This window comes from Capricornis sumatraensis, chromosome 2 (genome assembly GCF_032405125.1).
Source record: "Capricornis sumatraensis isolate serow.1 chromosome 2, serow.2, whole genome shotgun sequence".
Classification (NCBI taxonomy): domain Eukaryota; kingdom Metazoa; phylum Chordata; class Mammalia; order Artiodactyla; family Bovidae; genus Capricornis; species Capricornis sumatraensis.
Window position 1 is genome coordinate 183,821,293 of NC_091070.1, and position 10,359 is coordinate 183,831,651.

The following is a 10,359-nucleotide window of genomic DNA, read 5'->3' on the forward strand; positions in this document are numbered from 1 at the left end:
ATTCTGTGGCCCTTTAACCAGCAGGAAGCCTCCTATTGAACAGGCTAAAGCCTGGCTTCTGGCATTTTAAGAGCTCTTCCAGCTTCAGTGTTTCTCTTGCAGGTGTCTGCAATGTGGACCATCAGAACAAAGCTGGCTACACTGCTGTGATGATCACTCCCCTGGCTTCTGCTGAGACCGATGAAGACATGGCTGTTGTCTGGAAGCTCTTAAGAGAAGGGAATGTGAACATCCAAGCTACTCAGGTAGGAGGAGTGAGCATGATCTCCTCTTTAATGAATGCGGCTCCTCCTAGTTTTATTCTGCCAGTGGGGTGAGGAATTCCATGCAGATCCAGTTTTTAGCCCGAGAAGTCTAGGCCCTCCAACTGGCATCTATCCGACGATTGGACTTTTGGTTTCCTTGGAGCCTCCTGAGGCCCAGACAGGCTGGGACAGAGGTTGTGAACTTGTAATCTATGTTCTGGGCTGAAACTCGGCAAATTCCTTCTGGGCCAGACTCCTTGAACTGAAAGTTCCCACAGATAGCATCTGGACAAGGCATTTGCTACTTGTGATCTGGAAAGCTCCTGGAGGTGATACATAGAGGGATTATGGATCACAGAGCAGTTCAGAGGGTTGGGTTGTCTCTGTTCAGCTGCAGGGCCTTTCTACTTGAGAATATGGAACAAAGGTGTAACCCTTAGCCAGTAGGGCTTTGAGTCAGATGGAGCTCCGTATGGAACAGTGGGAACTCTTCAAAAGGCCACTTGCCCATCTTTGACCAAGAGGAGAGTAAGTGGAGTGCATTCTACTCTCCTTTTCCCCCTAGAGTGAGCATAGGTGTAGCCCTACTCTCAAGAACTATGAAGGGTCTGAGACTGTACTCTCCCTTAAAGCTAACAAGTTAGCTGCCACAGTGTCATGGATGCTGGCAGAAGACACAGGACTCTTATGCCAAAGGACAGTGTGATACTCCCAGTGGTAACAGTAGTCAGAGCATTGGCTATTTCTACCTGTTCCCGGAGTCTCAATAGCTACAGGGCACTGTGAGGAGGAGCAGATCCCTGTGCACAGCGGGGGCTGTGTTACTAGAGAGAAACCCTGAGCTCAGGGAACCTGACTCTTCCATACTGGGTAGTAAGCATGACTACCCTCTGTTCTGAAGGAGACACTACCTCTGTCTTCCAGTGCTGTTCACTGTACGTTCTTCCTTAAAAAGACAGTGAAACGAAAGGCCAGATATTGCCTCACTCACAGGATTGCAGCAAACCAAGACACTATAGAAAACTGTCTCCCAACAATCCATTTAACTCTGCTATCCACCCCAGCCCAAAGTGATTGCAGCTAAACCTGATGGCAAAGTCATTTTGCCCACTTCACATAATAGCAATCTGACTGGTGGCAAGAATCAGACATTTATAGCTTACTTTCTGGTTTTTAAAGTGTTTTCACTCACCTATAGCTTACACCGTGGGACTCAATAAAGCTGTTTTCACTTCAAATGTTTTCCATAAACATAGTAAATCTTTTTTTCTCAGTTGGCCCTCTTGAAGGCAGAATGCTCACTAATGATCAAAATATATGCCCTTCTTGTAGAGGAGAAACCGATGCTGTAGGAGAGTAAGGGACCCATCCCACACTGCCAAGGGAAGAAAGGGATTACAGTGTAGCTGTGCTCTTCAGCGCCCCCTGGGGGTTTTAGGTTTTAAGGGAGCCACAGGCATCAGGGTGGATAGGAGTGAGCTGGGGAGGCCAGGAGTCCCCTGGGCTAAGCTACCTGTTTCTCTCTGTATCTCCAGGGTCAGCACTACACCGCGCTGATAACTGTGCTCTGTAAATGTTTGTTGAATTAAATTGTATGGAACCAGGCCAGGAGGGGGGTGAGGAAGGAAAGGGTCCCAAGTCAGGCAGGGGGCAGACAGGAAGACATCTGTCTATGACATCTGGCTTTCAAACCACTCGGAGAGAGGGGCCTGGAGGGAAGACTGTGGTCTGGTTAGTACAGTCAACAAGCATTACCTCAAGACTAGGTATAAGCAAACCAAAGAGCAAAGAGTCTTTGGAAAGATCTGAGTTCCAGAGAAATGGGGAACCAGGACACCTAACGATGCATTCCCATGGTGGCCAGACATTATCTCTAACACTCATAAAGACAACAATAGCTAAAATGTATACAAAATTTGGGCTTCCCTAGTGGCTCAGATGGTAGAGAATATGTCTGCAATGCAGAAGACCCGGGTTTGATCCCTGGGTTGGGATGATCCCCTGGAGAAGGAAATGGCTACCCACTTCAGTATTTTTGCCCGGGAAATCCCATGGTCAGAGGAGCCTGGCGGGCTACAGTCCATGGGATCACAAAGAGTGGCACACAACTGAGTGACTAACACTTTCACACACAGGACATTTGGGCCTCATGCGGGTCCCACAACAGGTCCAGGGGATAGGTAATATCCTTAAGCATTTCTGTTTTACCAGATCAGCAAAAATCACCAAGAGGTTAACTTATCCAGACTCACATAAGCAGTACGTGACAGGGCCAGCCTTTTTCTGATTGCAACCCCCTTTTCTCTAAGCCCCAGCCTTCTTGGCAGGGAAACATAATCTATCAGTGACTGCATTTTGGAGCCTTAATCAGCGAACACGTCAGCCAACATGTTTTACGTGTAAGACACTGCGCTCAGAGCCACAGGGGACCTGAAGGGAGAGAAAACAGAGCCCTTACCTCATTCTTACAACCTTACAAAGCCTGACATTCAGTCAGAGAGACCCGCTGGAACCCAGGAGAGAATCATGAGTGTAAAATATATAATCAAGTTGTATAAAAGTACTGTGTATATACAGGAAAATTCAGGGGAAATGATGATCAATTTGTTATCAGAAAAAATAGCTACCACACATTTTTATATTTATAGCCTTTATTTAATTTGACTTTCAAAAATACTCTGACCAAGACTGACCAAGATTCTGGGACACCAAGTGACGTGGCCAGGGTCACACACTAGAAACAGCAGAACCAGAGCTTTGTCTCACTTTCTGACTCTGATCCATTGCCGTGTGCACTGATTATTACAAGCAAGTGAAAGATTGTTGTCAATGGCTGTGGGTTGGCGATGACCATAGTACCATGCAGAGAGCTTGGTGAGAAAAGAACGTTCTGGGTATCATTCGGCTGAAAATATCAGAGGCATTCAGAGCAATCCCAGGCTTCCTAGAGGAAGTTAGGCTGGGGCAGGCAGTCAGAAACCATGCTCCTGACTTTTAAGCCCTTTGTTTATTCCATCATTCAACATTTATCAGCATGTGCTTGGGACTAGGTGCTGGAGAGAGAGATGAAAAAGACTTAGCCCTTGCCATCAAAGATGTCACAGCCCATGAGAAAGAGAGAGGTTGACATGTTGCAGTACCAAATGGCAAGTTGTGTTATGAAACCTGTTCTTGGGGTGTAAGTCGAGGGCTTTAGCGAGGAGGTACATTTGACTAGTGTCTTGGAAGAGGAGTAGAAGTTTGCCAGGCTAAGGAAGATACGTCCCATACCATGGAGATTCAGATAAACTGTCACTTTCCAGAGAAGACTTTCCTGCTTACACGCAGGCTATAGAGGGGGTCCTTCCCATCAGCCACAACCTAACCACACCCCTGCTCTCTATGTGCAGGGGGGCCAGACGGCACTGATGCTGGGTGTCAGCCACGACAGGGGGGACATGGTCCAGGCACTGCTGAGCTGCCAGGCAGATGTCAACCTGCAGGACCATGATGGATCATCCGCCCTCATGCTGGCCTGTTGCCATGGCAACACGGACATGGTGCGGCTGCTCCTGGCACATCCAGCCTGCGACAGCAGCCTGACTGACAAGGTGAGACTTATAGGCAATTAACAAGTGGGTGTTTCACTTTCCTTCCTGAAAAGTACCTTGCCAGCCAGCAGAATTCAAGGAAGCATATGGCAGTAGCAACAGAATTAACCTCATACGGCTGTTCTTGGCTTTAAACGAGATGACCCATGTAAATGCCTAGAGACTTGGAGCTGGGAAACCCAAACCCTAGCCTTTTACACCATTCTGACGGGTTATGTCCAGGCCTGCTCTCAGCCCTGAAGCACGTCTGATCACGGCAATAACAGTGTGTGTCCTTTGAGGCACAGCTTGAGCAAGGAAGCTCTGCTGTCCATGGGGCTCCCAAAGGGCAGGAGGAAGGAACCATGTGCAAATCGTGTCCCTTCCTGGACAGTGGCCCACCTTACGGAGGGGCCTGTTTCATGGAGACACCCTGCCTGAAGCTGCATTGCCAGACACAGTCTTCTTGTAAGGTGATGGTGATGGCAACGATGAGGATGGTGATTTATAATGAGATAGCAGTAGGGAAGAGTTAACCCGTGTCACGTGATGGCTTGGTGCCAGGTACTATACCAAGCAGTTACCTCAGACCATCTTGTTTAAATCCCATAACAACGGAGTCACCATTTGATGCCACCGATTTGCTCATGAGGAAATGGAGGCACCAAGTGGTGAAGTAACATTCAAGGTCACACACCTAGCTAGTAGAACTGGCTGCATCAGACTCCTAAGAACACTCATAGAAACTAACTCTTTCTGTGCATTACCTCATGAATCCTCTCAATAATCAGTAAGGGGACTTCCCTGGTGATCCAGTAGCTGACACCATGCTCCCAAAGCTGAGGGCCTGGGTTTGATCCCTGGTTAAAGAATCAGATCTCACATGCTGCCGCTAAGAGTTTTCATGCCACAACTGAAGATCCTGTGTGCCAAATGACTAAATAAATGAATAAATCAATCAATAAATATCAAAAAGATCCAGTGAGGTAGAGCCTGCCATCCCTGTTTTGTACTGACAAGAATGCAGAGGCCTTGAGTGCTTATGTAGCAGTCGTAGGTCACAAGCTTCTTATTCTTGGAGTGAGAATTCAAGCCCAGGTCTGACTCCAGTGTCCTTAATGGTGGCATTATAATTTAATGCTTTAAACAGACTTCTCTGTATTTTCTTAGCATCCACAGTTCGAAAGGGACAAAGGCCTGGGGAGGGAAAGAGAGCCCCCTCCCCACCCAGGGACACCTGTCTTACTAGGCTGCCTCTGAACTCCCCACCATTGTTCCATCAGTGATTCAAGCTGCCAGGTCCCTCCCACCACACTCAGGCAGCAGGCAGGCCTGCCCCTTGTTTTCAGATCCCCTGAACCCCAGCTCTGTCCAAAGAGATTTCTATGATCAGTGGAGAGCACAGACCCTCTTGAAATGCCTGTGGGAACAGTGGCGGGCTCTGGAAATAAGAGTCTCATTTTCCAGATGGGATACAGTCAGACAAAGGCTCTGTGTCAATGAGCTCCCTGCAGGGTTGGCCTGGGGCTGAAGGAGGTAGCCCCTTAATCTGGAACAGGCCCAGGGCCCTTTTATGGGTAACTACAACAGTGGATGAGGCCTGAGAGGGCAGGCCTGCAGGACAGGGGACAGAATCTTTGAAAGTCCCTGGTTAGCGGGCATCATAGAGCAGTGAGACTGAGGGTATCTTGCAAAGTCTGCCACAGACTAGAGAGCTCAGTGGCTGCTTTCAGGAGGTGGAGGAAGAGCCATGGCAGGAGGACTCCATGGTTCTTCCAACAAATTGAGTGGTGGTTAGAAGCATGGACTTTTAAACACCCATGAGTCTGAAACTGGTCTGTGTAACTGTGCCTTTGGGCAGGTCACCTAACCACTCTGCGCCTCAGTATGCTTGTCTGTAAATGAGGATGGTAATAGACCAGACCTTAATATGGTAACATTTGTAAAGTCCCTGTTAGATATCTAAGAAATATTTAGTTAATGGCAACTGTTATTGTTGTGAATACGTGAACCGTGATAGCAAATACAAAGCAGCCACCGCATGAATGAGTAGGGACCAGGGCATTTGCGGGCAGTGTCTGGAGGGAATAGGGAGGATGAAGGTCTGGAGTTAGGAGGGGCCAATCAGAGAAGACTGGTCCTCAAAGGGAGACATGGTCCTCATTCGGGAGTGATTTTTCCCTTGAGGGGAGATCCCACAGTGTCTGAAGACATTTTTATCTGTCATAAGTATGTGCAGGGGTCAGTCCTGGCATCTAGTGGGTAGAGTCCAGGGATGTACGGCAGCAGTGAAGAATTACAAACTATCTGGCCCAACATTTCAGTAGTGCCAAGGCTGAGAAACTCTGGTATAGGTGAATACTGAAGTACTGAACTTCTTGGATGAAAAGCCATCCAAGTCAAGTGCTGGATTAGGAAGAGCCAGACCAGGGTTGAGGACCAGGCTGGCTGCAGTTTGGGGGGAGGGCTGGAAGCTGGGGAAGTAGGAACGGGGCAGCTAAACTGGAGATGGTGACAGAAGCCTGTCCTAGGGGAGGGTGGAGAGGGTTAGGTGTTGCCCAGCAAGCACAGGGTTGCCCAGGCAGTCAGACGGCAGGCCCACAGCATGTTCTAGATCCCAGCTCACAGACGTCAATCACCTACTGCCTGCTGAGGTTTCCCAGCAGAAATTTCCCAAATTGACTTGGGTGAGAAATGTCAGTGGGAGATAGGGACAGCTGACTGGGGACCCAGCAAGCACCAAGCCCTGTACCTCCTGCTGTGCATGGAGGGGTGGCGTCCAGCCCTTATCACGATCACCATCTCGTTTCAATGTTCAGGTTCCTATGGAGACTTAGGTGGTCCATTAGAAAACTGAGAGAGGAATCATGTCTTGAAATTGGGTTCTCTCATCTGCCAACATTTAAAGGTTGCTGTGAATGCAGAAACCCCAGAACAGCCAGCAAGGTGTCTTCCCCAAGTTTGGAAGGTAATTGGAGAAACTGACCACCCAGCCTCTTGGGGCAGCCAGAGTGATAAGGATGGGGAGGTGGTGGTAAGGATGGAGGCCTTCCCCCCACCCCGAGGCTCACCCTTAGAAGGGCTTGTTTGGTCTATGCCTCTAAAACACTTATCAAATTGAGAGCGTCTAGAAGGCAGAGACTATGCCTTGCCCATCTTTGCCTGATGTGCAGTGGCTTCTTGTTGAGTTCTTGTCATATTGAAAGGTAAACCCCCGCCAGAGATACACACACACACAGGTGTGCTGGCTGTCCGAGCCCCTGCCATCTCTCTGGGCCTGCAGTGCTGCTGAATAGGGACCAGCCATTCCTGACTCCCACCAGAGCTGCATGCCATGGACTTGTTCCCAGTGCTCGGGCAGAGGCATCTCAGGGACATGCCCTCCTCAGGTGGTCTCTCTGGCCACACTTTCTGAACTGAGTGGGGCCCCCCACTTTCTGTGTCTGTAGTTGAAGAACCCATAGATGTAGGCTGTCATCTCCAGGTGGGCCCTGTCAAAGTTGCACGTGTCCCCTGGGACTGGCCCTGTGACTCTTGCCCGGTTAATCACACTGTGTTTGTGTTTATGTGGAGCCTCCGGGCTGATGAAGTATAGCAAGGGACAGGCCTAAATAAACCCCAGGTGCCTCTGTGGGGCTTTCACAAGATGCCTCTGAGGAAAATCTTTGCTTTCTTCCAGACTTGTCCAGTCTAGGAACATATTCGTTAGGTTATGGAAGAGCCAGACCAACTTGATCAACTTGAATACTCTCTGTTGTAAAGTCACTGGCATTCCCTCTTTCAACAGTGCATATTAGGACCTATGAGACCGCAGGCATGGGGCCAGGGGCTGGGCCAGCAGAACAGGCCAGATCCAGTGTCTGACGTCGTGGGGACTGAGATTTGTCAAATTACCCCACAAATATCAAGTTACAAAGACTGATAAAAGCAGGGCACAAGGAGTCACGAGGCCTTTTCAAGGAAAACTTCGTCTTTGTCTGTTTGGGGAAGCCTGTCTGCTGAAACACCACTTCCTCTGCCTGTCCCCCACCCTTCCCCCATACACGCAGGGTGGTCATCCTCTCTGGAGCTCACTCTGCTTCTCTGCTGCTTGTTTGGCCTCTGGCCATGCATTATAGTTATTTACGTGTGTGGGGGGCCCTGGTGGCAGCTGGACTCCGTCCTGAAGCTCAGAGAAGAGACTGAAGGGGTTTTAGCTGAGTGTGAACACGTCCCACCTGCTTCTGTGGAATTTCCACATTTTAGGAAGTAGTTTCTCCCATCTGCAGTAGAGAGCACTCTAGTGAATCATGGGTGGCCCCCAAGTGTCAATTTATTAATGTTTATGCCGCAAGATGTAAAAATATTCACACATTTAAATGGGCTAAGCAAGGACCAGAGATAACCTTAGGTTGGATTTTGCCTCCAAATGAGTTGCCAAAAAAGTGGGTCTTGGAGCTGTTTTGGTTTCATAATTCTGGGTACAGGCTGGAGACGTCATGGAGCTCAGCATCTCCTGCACCATAGCAGCCCTTCCCCTCATCTCTGTGCAGAGATGGTGCTGCCTGCTGGGAGTTGCTCTGCCTGCAGCTTCTTTAGATAGCAGGATGCAGCTCCCTGCACCGCAACTGAAGTGAGAAAAGTAGCGTGGTGTCAAATATCAAGAGGTAAAAATGAATGTGCCCTTCCTAGTTGCAAACCCACTTCAAAGAGTTGATCCTTAGGAAATAATTTGGAATGGGAGCATTCTTTCTGTACTAAGTTTATGACGGTGAAGACTTGGAAACAACCTAAATCTCCAGTAGAAGAAAAATAGTTCAGTAAATAATGGGATATTATAGAGTGGATAAGAAAAATGATAATGTTCTGATGACTGTGTAAGAGCAGGGAAAATCTCATAGCATATTATGGTGAGTTAAAAATAAAAGCAACATTCAAAATTGATACACATGATCATTCCTCTACATAGAAACCAACAACACATTTGCATAGCAGAAAAGATTGGAGGGAAATTCACCAAAATGCTAACTCTCATTTAGGTCTGTGTAATGAAATAGTGGAAGAGTTGTTTTCATTCCTCTGTTTTCCAATTTTAAAAGTGTTAAAAACCAAGTGACACTTCTTTATTTTCATTGGCACAGATTTCCCAGGAGTGAATGCTGTTTCCACAGAAGGGAGCCCATTTCTCTGACCCTCATGTCATTGGAGTCTCCTCCTCTCCTCTGAGAATGCTTGAAACAGACTTCTATGCCCTGTATATATCCCTGGCTCCCAACTCACCCTTCCTTTCTGTGGTGGGAAGCAGATGGGATAAAAATTTGTTTTTCCTTTTCTTTCTCTCCTGTAGGCTGGCCAAACGGCTTTGTCCATTGCTCTGAAATCGCCCGCCCATGTGGAAATTGCAGGGCTGCTTCGGGCCCACTCGAAGCAGGGCAGGCCCCTGGGGCCATAGGGGCTGTGGAAGAGCTGGCAGCTATGAACAGAAGAAGCCTTGTCTGGACTCCTCCAGCGCCCTTGGAGAGGGCATGGGTCATAGCCAGAGGGCTGTCCCTGAAAAGAAGAAACAATGTCAAATATGCACATACATTCCTGTTGTATAATTTTGCTCATTAGAATGCTTTGTAGTTTTTGCCTTAGGCCAAGCCCCAAAACTCTGGGCTGTAGAGGGGTGCAAGGTGCAGGGTACATTGAGTTCGGCTAAAAATATTCCTACACATCTTCAGCCTCAAATTCCTCATGATGCTACCCTTTGCCAAACCGTGTAGTGAGCAAGCAGGTGGGAGCACAGTAGCAAAGCAATACTTTTTACATGGAATTTTAAAATGTACCGTCTTTTTGTTTTTTAATCAATTATATAGGAAGATGTCCCATTGGGCATGCATGTCTAGAGAGGAGGGCTGGGGAAGGGGTGGGAGTTAAGCAGCTGCCCTGGCAATCATTCTCTGGAGGATGTTAGGAGAATCACCATGCAGGCAGGTGAAACTGAACAAATCCCACTGGGGCCTTTGTTTAGTTGGGGTTGACAGAGAAATCTTAAATTCATATGAGGTAGGAAGAAGCACATTGGTGTCAGAGCCAGATACACAGTCTTGACCATTTCCAAGTCGTCGGGTGGCTCCACTTTGCTCCAGGGAAATTGAAATTAAGCAGAAAGTTATCCAAACTAGTGAAGCACATCACGTGTATTTAGGCAGAGCCCAATTACATAAGCTCTTCTAAATCTGTGAAAGAAACAAATTAAGAGTGAGCATCCTTCTCAGGGTAGATTCTTATCATCTACAAGCCACCTCTTTTTTTTCATAGTAGTATCCTTGGTGGTTTAGTTGCTAAGTCTTGTCCGACTCTTGTGACCCCATGGGCTGTACTCCACCAGTCTCTTCTGTCCTCGGTCCATGGGATTTCCTAGGCAAGAATACTGGAGTGGGTAGCCTTTTCTTTCTCCAGGGGATCTTCCCTACCCAGAGATTGAACCCAGGTCTCCTGCTTGCAGGCAGATTCATTACCCACTGAGCCACCAAAGAAGCAGCAGTACCAGGGCCCTCACGGTCATCCTGGCTCATTTCCAC

General features: G+C 48.1%; 1 protein-coding gene across 2 annotated transcripts in view; it reads left to right on the top strand.

Moving 5' to 3' along the window:
• Nucleotides 1-9,245, top strand: part of KANK4 (KN motif and ankyrin repeat domains 4) — a 32,652-nt gene extending 23,407 nt beyond the window's left edge. For both annotated transcript variants that reach the window (XM_068966544.1, XM_068966545.1), the window contains 3 exons: nt 103-245; nt 3,635-3,835; nt 9,141-9,245. In XM_068966544.1, the coding sequence (XP_068822645.1) occupies nt 103-245; nt 3,635-3,835; nt 9,141-9,245 (449 nt within the window). The remainder of the gene's footprint in view (nt 1-102; nt 246-3,634; nt 3,836-9,140) is intronic.
• The last annotated feature ends 1,114 nt before the right edge of the window (nt 9,246-10,359 follow it).